The 14,350-nt window shown below is 50.0% G+C and overlaps 6 protein-coding genes across 6 annotated transcripts; 3 read left to right on the forward strand and 3 right to left on the reverse strand.

Annotated features, from left to right (window-relative positions):
• Positions 1–906: 906 nt before the first annotated feature.
• M438DRAFT_277622 (uncharacterized protein) lies at positions 907–2,791 on the forward strand (the record flags this gene model as incomplete). Its single annotated transcript, XM_029900939.1, has 2 exons — positions 907–2,056; positions 2,112–2,791. 2 exons carry the CDS (start codon positions 907–909, stop codon positions 2,789–2,791), a joined length of 1,830 nt encoding a protein of 609 aa, XP_029758596.1.
• A 114-nt stretch (positions 2,792–2,905) lies between these two features.
• On the reverse strand, positions 2,906–6,457 carry M438DRAFT_322375 (uncharacterized protein). Its single transcript, XM_029902957.1, has 3 exons — positions 5,688–6,457; positions 5,460–5,635; positions 2,906–5,405 (listed from the first exon to the last, which is right to left on the reverse strand). Exons 1-3 carry the CDS (start codon positions 6,145–6,147, stop codon positions 3,240–3,242), a joined length of 2,802 nt encoding a protein of 933 aa, XP_029758597.1. The 5' UTR covers positions 6,148–6,457; the 3' UTR covers positions 2,906–3,239.
• A 949-nt stretch (positions 6,458–7,406) lies between these two features.
• M438DRAFT_336938 (uncharacterized protein) lies at positions 7,407–8,348 on the forward strand (the record flags this gene model as incomplete). Its single annotated transcript, XM_029903937.1, has 2 exons — positions 7,407–7,413; positions 7,630–8,348. The coding sequence occupies 2 exons, from the start codon at positions 7,407–7,409 to the stop codon at positions 8,346–8,348; spliced, it is 726 nt and encodes a 241-aa protein (XP_029758598.1).
• A 156-nt stretch (positions 8,349–8,504) lies between these two features.
• On the forward strand, positions 8,505–8,981 carry M438DRAFT_336939 (uncharacterized protein; the record flags this gene model as incomplete). The annotated part of the gene is made up of 1 exon (XM_029903938.1): positions 8,505–8,981. The coding sequence occupies one exon, from the start codon at positions 8,505–8,507 to the stop codon at positions 8,979–8,981; it is 477 nt and encodes a 158-aa protein (XP_029758599.1).
• Positions 8,982–9,528: 547 nt separating this feature from the next.
• On the reverse strand, positions 9,529–10,906 carry M438DRAFT_322378 (phosphatidylinositol transfer protein SFH5; the record flags this gene model as incomplete). The annotated part of the gene is made up of 5 exons (XM_029902958.1): positions 10,792–10,906; positions 10,549–10,729; positions 10,179–10,469; positions 9,975–10,089; positions 9,529–9,909 (listed from the first exon to the last, which is right to left on the reverse strand). The coding sequence occupies exons 1-5, from the start codon at positions 10,823–10,825 to the stop codon at positions 9,529–9,531; spliced, it is 1,002 nt and encodes a 333-aa protein (XP_029758600.1). The 5' UTR covers positions 10,826–10,906.
• An 831-nt stretch (positions 10,907–11,737) lies between these two features.
• Positions 11,738–14,312, reverse strand: M438DRAFT_347197 (ABC1-domain-containing protein). Its single transcript, XM_029905844.1, has 3 exons — positions 13,532–14,312; positions 12,134–13,467; positions 11,738–12,063 (listed from the first exon to the last, which is right to left on the reverse strand). Exons 1-3 carry the CDS (start codon positions 14,105–14,107, stop codon positions 11,886–11,888), a joined length of 2,088 nt encoding a protein of 695 aa, XP_029758601.1. The 5' UTR covers positions 14,108–14,312; the 3' UTR covers positions 11,738–11,885.
• Positions 14,313–14,350: the final 38 nt, after the last annotated feature.

Genomic DNA, 14,350 nt, shown 5'->3' on the forward strand with positions numbered 1-14,350 from the left:
GTTGAATTTGTGAACTGCACCAAGGTGTTGGACTGCTCTCAGCTAGTCTCGAGAAACCATCGACGTTGTTTGCTGAGAAGTATCGCATGCCTATGACTACTGCTGTCCCATCATAGCCGGTCATGCACTCCAGACGCGTCCATATGTTCAGTCACATGCGGATACGGAAGCTCTGATGTCAGCATGTAGTTACCTGCTCGCGCTGTGTGAGAAGTGGCTGCATCAACATTTGCTCAGCTTTGAACTGTTCATGCAAGATGTTTAGCCGCCAACAATATGATTGCAAGATAATATTCCGGGACAAAGCAAGAAAGAGTTCCTTGGAAGGTCGAGAAGTGAAAACAAGCCGTGTCGGCAATGCCATCCGATCGCGCCAAGACACGTTCCTTCCCCGCGCTGCAACTCCGCTCGCGGAGACACGAGGAGATCTCGAAGGCCTGGGGTTCTCAGTTGCTGGACACAAGAGCTACATACCTTTCTACTTGTCAAACCGCAATTTTATTATTATCGTCTCTCGGATAACGGAAGACATGAGACGCGTGACATCGAGAGCTACTCTGTTGTCGGCTTGAAACACCTACTTCTTACTGCTTTTTCCTCATGTCAAAACGCTCCTGGTCCGTCGCGAACGCCGCTCAAGGCTTACTCGACATGAACTCGGTAATTGGTATCGGATCTTGATTTTCATACAAAGAAGCTTATCAGATGCGTATAGGGCTCCCGAAGTGCTACAAACGCTACGTCCATGTCTCCACCACAGATCCACTTGCAGCAGGATTCTCCTAATGGGCCTCAAATATCACGAAAAGTGAAAGCATGTGCTGCCTGTCGCAAGCAAAAGGTGTGCCGATCTTTTTGACGACTTTCCGCACCGGGTCACTTATGTTGGTACAGATCAAATGTCTTATGGACAACAACGGAGAGCCGCCATGTCGACGTTGTATAGAGAGAGGACTCTCGTGTGTTTTGAACAAGAGTCTTCAAACCTTGATCAGCGAGAGATCGCAATGGAAGGATGATATGCACCGTGATATATCGAACATGCACGGAGCTGTACAGGATATCCTAAAAAGACTTTCAATGCCTGCGCTGCAGCCTCTCAAAGCACCGTCAGCAGCTGAAGACCCTCAAGAAACATCGCCATACGACGACACCGTAGTCGAGAAAGTCGAAGATGTTGGCCCTTCTTGCGACAATTCACCAAAACTACCACCTCAGACCGAGTCCCTGCAGAACGTCCCTATTGAATCGCTCTATCAGATCACACGATTGCGTTCGTTACGAGCAGAGAACTCTGGAGACGAAAGCAAAGCGGATGAAGGATCGGATGTGGTTTCCAAGGGTATCGTCTCTCTCGAAGATGCGCAACGACTAACAACACTCTATCTTCAACGACTGGATCACTACGCCTACAGCATCGCGAACAAATTCAAGGATCTACAATCCATACGAAGACGCTCGGTTGCTCTCACCAATGCAATCTTGACTGTCGCAGCACTACATGATCCGAATAGCAACCAGCTCTTCGGGCCATGTTGTCGAGAGTTCAAGCGTGTACTTGCAGAATCAATGTTCGTTCGTCGTATTGATCGTGAAGATCTACGAGCCATGTGTATTGGATCTTACTGGCTAAGCGATATGTCTTACACACTCTCCGGACACGCCATACGACGAGCCATGGGGATCAACTTGAGCTCAAACTATTATCGAGTTCTAAATGACGGCTCAGAAGATGCAGCAGACTGTCTTCGACTCTGGTATATGCTATACATCTGCGACCAACACTTGAGCATTCTCTATGGTCGACCAACAACAATACGAATAGATGATCCAAGTCTCCAAGGCTGGGAACGATATTTGGAAGTTCGAGTTGCAGTCGAGCAAGATCGACGAACAGCAAGTCAGGTAGCCCTGATGGTAGTCATGGGCACCATCCGTGAATTCTTCGACCGCCACAGCAGAGACACTCAAACCTTACCTCAAAATCTCACCGAACATATCAATTCCTTCGACCGCCAAATCGACCGCTGGGTAGAAACTTGGTATCAACACCTCAGTAAGCAAGACAACCCTACCTTTACCTTCTACGAAACTGATCCAGTGCACCACAGAACGACGTGATGATATCGGAGACTGGCCATCCAAAGGCGTCCTTCTCCACTCCAACCTAGCCCGCCTCCACCTCCACAGCCACATATTCCGCGGCCTCTCCACCGCCCCAATCCCGCCCTACTTTCGCCCTTCTGCCTCCTCTGCCGTCTCCGCCGCAAACACAATCGTCGAAGTCCTCCTATCCGACCCAGACATGCGTTCCGGACTCGTAGGCATGCCCCACTACCTACACACCATGATCGCCTTCGCCTGCGGCTTCCTCCTCCAAATGACTACAAAATACGACGGCGATCTGGTCCAGCGCCAACACGTTCATGATTTGATAAACCGCCTCGTGGCACAGTTGCGCCAAATGCCGACGGGGAAGTTCCATTTGGTCAGGTTTATGGCCGAGGGGTTGGAGAAGATGGTGGAGGCGTCCATGAGGACGCCTACGCAACCTGCTGCTCAGTTGTTCAATGGCGGGTTTCAGTATATGAATGAACAGCATTATAGGGATCCGGCGGCGGTGGCGCAGATGGATATGATTGGTGGAGGTGCTGGTGGAACAGGAGCAGGACAGCACAATGATTATGGAGGTGGTAATGATGGCTTCATGATACCTGATTTCGGGCTGTCGAATTCCTTCTTGCCGTTCGAAGATCCGGTTTTCAGGACATCGGATTTTGGATATCTTTGAGACGAAGAAACTTGTCAGCAGCGATGGGAGGTGTACGGACCTTCAGAACTAGCTTCTGATCAAACACGCAGACTTTTGTACAGATTTCAGATGAATTGATGAGAGCGCTTGTTTCTTTTCGAATCATTGTCTTGATGTTGGAAATGAACTGTTTCTACTGTCGATCTATAAAACAAGTGATGGGGCTATGTACAACACCGATGGCCCTTCTTTCGAGAAATGCGAATCAGAAAACTCCAGTGCCGTGCTTTTTCATGCAAGTGCGATGCACAAAGAATGTACAAATAAACAAAAGCAATTGCCAAACGAGCAAGCAATGCAAAAAAAAGAAAAGAAAACATGCTGATGCTGATGCCGAAAAGTGAAAAAATGTGCTCAGAGCAACGCTGAGATCCGAGTCGACCAGCAATTCGAACTTTTATTTCCTCATCTAGGTCGTGGAAGAGATTCAATCACTGTCGTAAGGGTTAGAGGTTCTTCTGGTGGATTGCTGGCGATAAGGGTTGCTGGGACTGCGTCCCATCTGTCTCATCTCAACATTCTGGCCAGATGGCTGACGTCCGGATGTCGTTCGATTGATGTCCACGTAGTTGGAACCTTGCACGTAAGCTGAGGGGCTTGTGGGAAGAGCAGGGCCAGTGTTGGGGATGGTGAGGTTCAATCCTTGACCTTGGCCACCCTGAGCTTGGGTGCGGTATTGTTCGTAGTCGTCGACATCAAGACTGGCTTCGGCCGTTTGAGCGTAACCGGTATATGCGACGGGAGGGGGCATTGACTCGATGATTGTCGGCACTCCAGGCTGTTGAGATCTTGTTGCCTGGGAAGGACGACGTTTGCCCTTGGTGTTTTCTCTTTGCAACAAACCTCTGACTTCTTCGATATCTTGGGCACGATCCGAGTTTGAACGCTCGTCTAAAGTGCTACTGCCGTTCTCCATCCACGGTTCGTCGCGAGTGGTGTCCAGACCAGGTGCTTGAGAGTGAAGATGATCGACGATTGCGGCTTCCTTTGCTGAGAGGCCAAGAGGGCCTGTACCCGTGCTCTTGGAACGTGTCTGGCTGGGGCTCAAAGCTTCTTCGACCTTCTTGTTAGGCACGAGTCTAGCTTTATCCTTGGTATCAGCAGAGGCTTCACGAGCTTCGGTGGCATATCCATCCGAAACAGAGACCGAGTAAGTCGGGTTTGCAGGGCCTCCAAGTGCGTCACCACCGCCACCAGGACCGTTGATGGGAACTCTGCGAATAGATTGGACAAGAGCACACATGAACTTGGAGCGTCTAGCTGCACGTTGTGTCTCGTTGGCAAAGTTACCCTTGTGTCTGACCTCGACTCTGAGTTGCAACTTGGACATGTCAGAAGTTCCCAAAACCTCAACGTCAATTTCAGGAAGGAAGTCGCGGCTGTTGTCCTTGTCGGAGACGAAGTTGATGAGTTCGTTCTTGAGAAGTTGAATATCCTCAAACGTGGTATCGAAACTGACGTCAAGAGTGAGCTGTTCCTTCATGAGCTTAGAACGAGAGACGTTCTCAATCCAAAGTCCGTTAAGCACGTTGTTCGGGATCTGGACACATTTGCCAACTTCCGTGCCGCTGATTCGGCGGAAGACGGTGAACAGGAGAGAGATGTGGTCGACGGCCAAGTGATCGGAACCAATGTCAACACGATCTCCTATGTCGTAAGGGTGCTTGACAAACAAGAAAATGCAAGATCCCAAGACTTCCTGGGCGGTGACGGAGAAGACGAAGGACAGGGAAAGAAGGGTGGTACCAGCAGTGGCCAGAGTGGTGGTGAAGCTGGCGTTGAGGAATGCGATGAAGGTAAAGATAATGATGATGAAGACGATGACCATGAGCAGTCTGTCGAGGACGTTGATAGCTTGGTCGACATCGTGCATGCTGGTTCCGAGAGCTTTGCGGTCACGGCTGATCTGAATGACCTGCTGGACAGCCTCGTCGAGAGAGATGTCACCGTTGCAGTCCTTATCCAGCATGATGAAGGCCTCCTCGGCTTCTTCTCTACGGTTGTCACCAAGAACCTCGATAATGTCGTCCTCGAACAGGGCTTCCTTGCCCTCCATGACAAAGGACATCCACAAACGTCTGGCCAGAGCTTCGGAGGTACGTCTCTTCTCGAGGGCGCCAGTAACGATCGAGTGTGCGCTGTTGGGGTTGAAGACCTGCTTTCCAGTAATCTCCTGGGCGACGTTTCCGAAAGCGGAAGTGACCTGGTCACCGAATCTTCCAACGTTCTGCAACAGGCGGAAAGGCGTGACTGAACCGGAGCGTTTGTGGTTTGCGTTCTTTCCACCCAACATGCTAAGATTGAGTTGATCGGCGATCATGTAGTCTTCCTCAGCAAAGACCTCGTATGCTGGGAAGAGAGCTCTGGAGGCGTCGTAGAGCAGACCGAGGAGGAAGACGTTGCGCTTGGAGTCCTTGATTCTAGCATTGAATTGCTTGCGGTGGTAGTTGATACTGATGAGCTGGATGAAGAACTTCTCAACGAGCAGCACGAGAGTTCCTATCAAACATGCAGCGAGAATTTGGTTCATGATCTTCATCCAGTGGGTCATGGCTTGATTGTGGGCGCGGCCGTAGGGATTGCGTGTCATGAGCTATGCAGATGTCAGTCTTGCGGAAAGCATAATTGCCAACGTGTCCAAACTCACGGGAATGAATGTTGCCAAAGAAGTGATGGCCCATCCTGCCAGAGACAGAGGAATTTCGAGCGCCTTGATGATAAGAGCATACTTGCGAGTGCCAGAGCTGACTACACCGGCCACGAATTGGAAGACGAAGGGAAGGAAGTGGGCGACAATCTTGGAGCCCCACAAGCTGAGCCAGACTAGTCGCGTGTTAGTCAAGGTCGGTCCAAAGGCATAAATCCAACCACTTACCAATCTCGATCCAGGTAAAGAACCAGACAATGGGCACGCCGCCAATCTTTGCATGGGGAGCAGCTGTAGCTCCAACAATGATAGGGATGGCAATGCAGAGAGCCAATGGCGAGACGTAGACAAAGTAGCGGGTGATGATGCTGAAGTTGAGGATCTTGTTGTAGATTCTGCCCATACGGTTCAGAGTGTCCTCTTCTCCATCATAGCCGACAGATTCGTTGTTCCCTGCCCTTCTTGCTCTTCGTCCGCCAATTGTGCGTGGTGGCTGACGTGATGTTGTTTTTGAGAGGTTGTCGCCCTGGTTGGCGAAGGGTGTTGAGCTGTCACTCCTGTGCTGGGTCGAATGGACCTCTTGCAGAGGAATGTCGATAGTCGCGTCACCGTTGTTCATGTTCTCGTGTGGAATTGGTGAGAAGCCTTGACGAGACAGACGGTGTGAATTACTGCCCCTCAAGGACATGTCAAATTCGGAATGAGCCTCTGGCCTAGTGTGAGATGTGTTGCTTTTATACCAACCCTCGCCTCTCGTACCAAGCTCTTGCTGAAACGGTGACTCTGCGGACTAGCAGCGAGTCGTGTGCCTTGGCGATCTGTCGGATCTACAGAGGTGAAATGAATGTGGGACCTGGGGATGGTAGATGGATACCAAAGAGATTCGACACAGAACGCTTGTCGATTGTTCGCCGTCGCAGAGGCTCAAGAGTCGCAATCTTCGAGATAGTGATACGTGGCAGTCTCAGAAATGATGTTGAGTAGATGAACAAGACAGCCGAGGGAAGACGCGAGAATGATTCAACCAGAAGGAAAAAAGGTGACGACTGCACACGTCCAACCAGGACCCTGGTTTTCTTGAGGGCACGGTCCATCTGCAGGAACTGACGCGTTTCAAAGCAGGTCCAGTTTGAAAATTCCACAAGCCACATTCAGTCTGTTATGCCGATCTTGATACATAGAACTGCCCGTTTGATCTCGTACCAAACTCGTTGCTCTTTTGCGACTTTCTGTCCTCCATGCTCGCGAGTACATGCACTGCTATGCTCGCCGTTGTGCCAAAAATACATTTGTTTAGCTTCCGCCTGTGACGTTGTGTTTTGGCACCCCGCATCGCATTTCCTTTATCGTGTCAAGCATCCTCCGCCTGATCCGAGAAACTGCCACCTCATGGACCATCGCGTGTCCCGAGGTTCGCAAAAAAGCACCATTACGCTATGGCGATCAGTCAATCATCCGTATTGCTTGTCCAAGGAGACAGAATCGACTTCAAGTCATGCCCACCTCATCTGAGAGTGCAGACCAAGCCATCAAGCCTTCGTATCGTCGTATCTTGTCGGCAGTCGCGTCAAAGCATCCAATCCATCGTTGTATTCCTTCTATGAATGTTTGTAATCATCCTTGTCGTTTCGCAGCCATGGAAGCAACATCACAATACATTGTTTGTCAAACAGACATTTCTTCGCAGAGTGTAGCTACCTGCTGACAGGTTTGTAATGCATGGATAAGTGGCTATGATTCTACACGTTGCAGAGGCAGGTACTGAAGACCACGTGCCTCTCGATTCAGCCATGTTCTCTTGAACTCAGTGTGCAAGGTAGGGAAGGCGCGACACATCGTTAGTCAACCTCTCGGGCTCTGCAACTTTCAACCTTTTGGACTTCTTGCATCACCATCAACCCTGATCTCCAAACTTATTCCTATCTTTCGCCTAGAATACCTATCATCATGGCTCGTTCACGCGGCTCTGTTCAAAAGCGAAACATGGCTCCGGATTCAAGACGTCTGACTCGCAGAGAGAAGTTGCATCGACTTCGTGCAAATGCTGGAGCTGCTTCGACCTACACCCCTGACTGGTCAATGGAACCTCCTCTTGCTGTTGCCTCCGGCTAGCATCCGAACAGTGTGTATCAAATGTCTCGTCTTATAAAGGTATACTGACACGGTCAAGGAAACCATTTCGAGCCATTGACGCATATCCACGACCGCAAATCTCGATGGTTTGCAAGACGCAGAAGAGCGAGAGATCACAAGAGAAAGGAACTCCTTGGGTTCCAGCTTGCTACTCTGGATGCCGAGCTGTCTAGTCGTGTTGACGACGTGATCCGGGCAAACAAGCATACCTCGAACGTACAGCTACCCGAGCTTCACACCAAGCCTATGCAAATGGTCAAGTGGGAACCTCCAGCACTTTCCCCTGTGCACACACCTACCTCTCGTCTCCAGCCCTTATCCGATACAGACTGGTCGAACCTCGAGATCTTGTTCTCACGCCCTCCCAAGAAGACTGTCTTGGCACCTCTGCCTACGCCATCCATATCTCTGTTGACCGCAACCGAGCTCGGTCTCTCCATTCAATCCCCACCGAAAGTACGCTTGCCAGAACTCACCAACAATTGCCGCCTTGCTATTCCTTCCGTCGAAGGCCCTGTTGTGGCTTCGTGGACCTCGAAGCCTCCAGTTGCTTCGCGTATCGACTTGAACACTATCCGCTTGGATACTCTGGAATATGATGACGACCTGTCCTCTTCGCCATTTGTAGCGGCAAAGCTACCACAATTTCGTGAGGTCGACCCTTTCGACCTGACCGCCGACTTGGCTTTCGAGCCTAAACCGACCGAGTCTGAGCATCAAAACCACAAGCCGCAATCAACAAGATGTACCTTGTAGCACGAGGAGATCGAAGATGATCTCATTGAACAAATCCTGGAATTCTCTCGGTCGCTACGTAAATGCGAGGAAGGAAGAGCGCCTGCAGTGTCACAAAATGACTCGACTGGTGGCAAGGCGAACAGTTCTGAGGTGGATTGGTCAAATCAGCCTGTCATGGACTGGCCTTACGACGCTCTTGGCAATTGGAACAACGAGCCTGTTCTTGACTGGGATGGCAAACCAGCTGCCGAATGGATCGAGGACTCCGCTGTCGGTTGGTCGGAAGAGGTTGTCATGATTGAGCACGATGCAGAGACGTACGATTGGACTTTCCTGTCACCTGAAGACGAAGTTCCAAGCAACTGTGTCTCGATGCTCAGCTCGGCATCTTCGAGTATGGAATTTCTTCCGCTTCCATTGAGAGATTCATTCTTGGACGATCCAACCGCATACGGAGAGCCTGTTCAGAGCATTTTCGGAGATGGTAACAACATGCGCAGAGTCTCCAAGTCGGCTTGGGAAACAGAGTCTGACTTTTGCATTCCTGCTTTCTTCTGGGAAGGAGACAAGAGCCTGAGTGAGGAAATATTCGAGAGCGATGCATTTGCATTGTATCCACTTTGCAAGGAAGACAAAACTTGGTACTGGTGAGAGATTGAATATCCTTAGTCTTTTGAGTGCCAGTCGTCATTGATGAGTTGTCACGTCTTTCCTAGAGTATCATCGAAGTACGAATGAATCCTATGACTCTCTACATGCTTCATTGCTGTGACATTCCAATCATCATGTTGGAATTGTTCTGTTGATGCCGATTTCTCTGACATCATGGGCGGCCGTCGAGTATGCATGCTGTTTCTGCAACATGGTTGGTCCTCTCGAGACCAACTGTGCCTCTACCCCGAAAGCATACCTGACGAAATAATGTCACAAGATTTGAGGTTTTCGTAGAGCGTTCGGAGTTCACGACGGAAGAGGGATGGGAAGAGCAATAGCTCTCCCGTGCTACTCATGTCTGAGGAACCAATTTGAGTCCTTGTCCCCTGATGGCTGCCAACGCTTCAAATTGGTTGATAGATGAAAAAAAGAAAATATTATCATTACTTGCGGATGACAAAACAACAGTCATAGGTATCTGGCACTAAACAATAAAATCAAAACAACGGAAAACAATCATAAAGGCCGTCACAAGTCCAGCTGTTCAAACACCCATCTCCTTCTCCCTAGCAGCCTTGTTCACATCCATATCCACATCCACACTCTCCCCCTCATATTTAGGCGTAACACTATTTTCCTCAAGCTCCGGTCCCTGCCCACCATATTCCTTCCCCACGGAAGCACCAAGATACTTATGCAACTCCTCCCCATAACTCATCCACTGCATTTTCCTCACCGTCTCCTTTGCCATGAAAACCTGCATGGCCCCAAACATCCACTGCATGACCAAGGGCACATTGACAAAATACTTTTTGGACAGGGTTTCCGGGTATTGGGCGGAGAACAACTGGATGGCTTTTTGGGAAGCGGCTTTCACTTCGGGGGGTTGGCGGAGGAAGGAGACGCGTAGGTAGTCGTGGATTTGCTGCGAATGGGGGAAGTTAGGCAAGGATGCATAAGTTTCTGAATGCTTCGTGTGTTGCTGCTTACCAGAGCTTGGTAGGGGTCGGATCCCTTTCCGTAATCTGGGATGGGTTGTGTGGCAGAAGAGAGTTGCAGATATTCCAGGGTTAGTTCCATGAGGGCGACGCGCCAGCGAATGAATCTGTGTTGCGAGAGCCAAAAGTCAGTGATTGCCCTCCCCTTTGCATATGTCCGGGTCTGGTATTGCTGGCCAGCACCGATCGCACTCACTCATCCAGCGACCCAAAGGTCTTTTTTGTATCCTTTACAGCGCCGTAGATGTTAAATGTAGCGACATCTTCCTCGTTGACGCTCTCGGGAACACCCTTCAATCTGGTGACATATCCCAAGCCTTGAAATTTGGTCTTGTCAAAGACTTGTTTCTTGACTTCTAGGGGCTTGAACTCTTTACGCCATTTCAGAGCACCGAGGAGTTGGGAGCTTGCTGCATTGACCTGTCCTGCATTTGCGCGGAGGAATTTTTGGAGGATGAGGAGGGTGTGGAAGGGGGCTGGTTGTCCTCTGTTTTGGCGGTTACATGTTAGCCGTGTTTTGGTTATGTATACCGACGGTTCTGGTATAGAGGGGGGATAGTTTTTACTCTGCAGTAGGTGCTGATAGCTCAATGCCATACATCTCGCTATACCCAGCTTCCTTGATGATGTCGCCGAGCTCGGCTGAGAATCTCAAGAGAACATGGCCTTCGGGGAGGTCATCCCAGTCGGAGCCGGATTTGAGTACTGCTGCGTTTACTTTGGCGTTGAGTTCGGCTGCATTGACTCCTGTGGGTTGGTGAGCTTCATGATCATGATACTACATCTCAGGTTGTGAAAAGTGGACATACTGTTTGCGTCTGAACTTAGCAGAGAGCTGTCCATGATGAAGACGGTTTATCGGTTTGAGTTCCGTGTCTCGATGTAGTTAGACGGTGGCTGTAGAAGTAGACATCTGATTAGATGTAGCGCGGTGTGGTTCGGCTTTCGGATGACATGCGTGTCGACCACGCGACGTGCACCATGCACGTGCGAAACGTGACGAGCATTATAAATTGTCTTGCCGGAGATCACTTCAACAGCATCCGATATGGTCTAGTGGCTAGGATTTCTCGCTCTCAAACCGTTCGAAAGAACAACCAGGTCCGAGGAGGCCGGGGTTCAATTCCCCGTGTCGGAATCTTCTTTTGCCCTTGTGGTGCGTACTCTACCCTTTTGCTCAGGCAGTCTTCTTCTTTTTTTTGCTCGGTCTCCTCATGTGTATTATCATCTATATAGTATCATACGAAATGCTTAGTGAGACTAACATCAGACCACCGTGATAGGTTGGATTATTGACTCGATTGAAGAGGATCTTGGACGGTCTTACTACATACAGCTTTGTTAGTCTAGGGGACATTGTGCTTTAGAGGTGCTCCTCGGGGCCGGAGTTTGTATACCCATGAGCAGATTCTCCTTAATGTTTTGTTCTTGATCTGTCAACCTAGTTTGCATGATGCTTATGTCCCACGTTGATGAAGTGTTTGGAAACCTGAGCTCGTGATTTACAATCTGCACCAACAACGGCGACATGTCAACCCAATCCTAGCATAACTGCCAGAACTCTCTAGAGAAATACTTCCCACTTCATTTAGACACTCAGACATTGCGACAAATCCTTTCAACCAAAGATTAAACTGATTTGTTGTTCAAAAAATGTTGGTAAATGGTGCAACCCTGTTCTTATCTTGAATGAGTGGTACTCGACACAACATGGCAGGATGAGACGAAAGAACACAGCGATCAAATCTACCGACCTAAGTGTAAACCCGTAGTGTTTTTAAGATGAAGAGAACAGATCACATTGTCCACGTCCAGACCGCGTTGAGATGTGAAAAAAGTATAATACAAAGCCCAGTTGTCCAACTGAACATAAAAAGATCTCCATGATCGAAGATAACTCACTCTAGATGTTAGGAGACAACTGATCATGAGCAACCAAACTCTCCACACTCTCGACACTGGCCTGCATGAACTTCCTCGCCTCAAGTCCAGCCCATACCTTAATCATCGAAAGATCACCCCCCTTGAGCATGTTACCCGCACCACCAGAAGTGCCCAATTGTCTCAATATCGGAAGAGCCCTAGATACAAGAAAACAAATTAGCTCACAACAAGCCTTCAAAATACATGGTGGAGCCCATATCTACGAACCCGGAGAATAAGTCTAGCTCGGGATTTAGGCTTCGGCCGATACCCTCGAGCAAGAGAATACTGAGGACTACGTTGACGAAGTCGCCTTCGAGGCGGACGTGGTGGCCGCGGACCATGCTGAGTACCTCATTAAGGATGTCGCCAATCTTGATATTGCCGAGGGCAAAGGTGCGGCTCTTGACGCCGAGCACAAGATGTTGCATACGGAGGGCGAATACTTCCTTGTCGATGACGGCGCTTGGTTGACGACAGCGTTCGACCATCAAGTGTCCTGCTTTGTAGCCGTCGAACTCAGCGACGGATTTGAAGAGGTCAAGGAAATTGCGACGATTTAGGCCGTTGAGTTCGGTGACGAGACCTGTGTCGATGAAGATGAGTTGGGGTCGGTAGCCTTCATGGTCGATCTGATCCAGCGTCTTGCCCCAATCTTCCTTGGACTTTCTGTGCGGTCGTAGACGTTCCAAAACTTCTTCTGTTACATCAGTAGAGAGCTTGGGGTCAGGCTTGGGTCGGCTAAAGAAGCTGCCCTTGACATCAATCTGGGCTGGCTTGTAGAAGCGAACCATGATATTTCCGGGATGTAAATCGGCATGAATGAAGTTGTCGATCAAGAGCATGTGGAGGAAGGCATCCAAACCTTCGTCCGCAATCTCCTTTTGGAAGACACCACCACCGTTCTGCAAAAAGTCCTCGAGCGGAATACCTTGGGCAAATTCTTCTACAAGGACTTGACGAGATGTGTATTGAGTATATGGGTAAGGGAACCAGGCGGTTGTTCGGTCGCGGAAGTTCTTGCGGAAAATGGTCAGATTGGCGGCCTCGATACGAAGATCCAGCTGTAGACGCATCATTTCACCAAACTGTTCGACTTCGTCAGGGAACGAGAGCCACTCCATGGTGGGGATCAAGTTGATCATAGAAGCCATGAAGCCCATGATCTTCAAATCTCTGCGAACAATGCGCTCAATTTTGGGATGAAGGACCTTGATGGCGACGTATTGAGAAGGTGTCCTCTGTGGCGTGCTCTTCAGAGTGATGTCAACACCTCTCTTGAATTTCTGGCGATAAGTGTCGGAGCCGTGAGGATCGAGGTCTTCGCTGACAGCGATATCAGGCTTTAACCTTGCCTTGTAAACCTGTGCTATGGCGCCAACACCCAATGGCTTCTCGTCGAATTCATCAAAGATGTCTTCGAAACGCATGCCAAAGGCTCGTTCGATCGTCTTCTTAGTGTGATGGAGTGTGTGGGCGGGAGCATTGGAGTGGAGGGCAGACATGACGGCGCACATCTGAGTAGGGAAAATATCAGTTCGCGAGGCAGCCCATTGGCCGAGCTAGGTGTATGTTAGTACCTGTGAAGTTGTTGCTGAGCTGTGTGTCGACCGTGTCTCAACGCACCTTGATGAAAGCAGCACCGGCCCTCTCCATGCCATTGACCAAGAATGCATACCACCAGAGAGTGCCAGATCGCTCGTTGTCTTTCTCAGGCTGTCTCTGGCCAAACCAGATGACAGGTACGGTGACAATGACAGGAACGAAGATGAAGATCAAATGTAGTAAACGGAAGCCGGTCGCGATAGGCTCGATGATCCAAGTGTCGAGGAACTTCCAGATGCCCTTGCGGAGAGATTTGGAGCCTCCAACCCAGCCAGGGACCTGCTCAGCCAGCTCTTTCCTAGAAGCCTCGAGCATCTGCTGCTCTCCTGTCAAGCCATCCTCGGACTCGTCATTCTCGCTCAGGGTTACGAAGGCGGCGGGGGAGAGGGCGGCGAGACAAGCGGTACCACCCTTTACGGGCGGAGGCGGGTGTCGGAAGAATTGGCGAGCATTTTGAAAGAATCGCGGACGGTTGTATGTTCTTGCGGTAAAGGTGAAGGAGCGAGTAGCCTGCGACTTGAAGAAGGGAAGAGCGGTGGACTGTCGCTGCCAGGCGTGTTTCGCACAAGTGCGGCCAAAGAGCAGGGGCGTGCTCATGATTAGTCTATGTCGCAGCTATCGTAGTGTCGTAGTAGCCATGTCCTTTATCGTGTATAGTCGAGTCTATGTCAAGTGGATGAGCATCGAGTCGCTGCCGCCGACAATGTCGAACCGCACACCCGCCATGTCAACGTCATGGCCTATCACATGCAATCCATCCGAGCGCCTGTGCTGAATACCCGTCCAGCCAGTCAATCTCGGCACTCGTCTTCCAACGCGACATTAACAATTCTTCAACAT

Source organism: Aureobasidium pullulans (genome assembly GCF_000721785.1).
Source record: "Aureobasidium pullulans EXF-150 unplaced genomic scaffold scaffold_14, whole genome shotgun sequence".
In the NCBI taxonomy this organism is placed as follows: Eukaryota; Fungi; Ascomycota; class Dothideomycetes; order Dothideales; family Saccotheciaceae; genus Aureobasidium; species Aureobasidium pullulans.

What these genes read in the sequence shown, in the direction of transcription:
- M438DRAFT_322375 (XM_029902957.1), bottom strand. Translation starts at nt 6,147, where the DNA reads ATGTCCTTGAGGGGCAGTAATTCACACCGTCTGTCTCGTCAAGGCTTC. An exon ending in CTTTACCTGGATCGAGATTG is followed by an intron (nt 5,636 to 5,687) that starts GTAAGTGGTTGG and finishes ACACGCGACTAG; the next exon opens with TCTGGCTCAGCTTGTGGGGC. An exon ending in CTTTGGCAACATTCATTCCC is followed by an intron (nt 5,406 to 5,459) that starts GTGAGTTTGGAC and finishes ACATCTGCATAG; the next exon opens with CTCATGACACGCAATCCCTA.
- M438DRAFT_347197 (XM_029905844.1), bottom strand. Translation starts at nt 14,107, where the DNA reads ATGAGCACGCCCCTGCTCTTTGGCCGCACTTGTGCGAAACACGCCTGG. An exon ending in CCGGTGCTGCTTTCATCAAG is followed by an intron (nt 13,468 to 13,531) that starts GTGCGTTGAGAC and finishes ACATACACCTAG; the next exon opens with CTCGGCCAATGGGCTGCCTC. An exon ending in GAGCTAGACTTATTCTCCGG is followed by an intron (nt 12,064 to 12,133) that starts GTTCGTAGATAT and finishes TCTTGTATCTAG; the next exon opens with GGCTCTTCCGATATTGAGAC.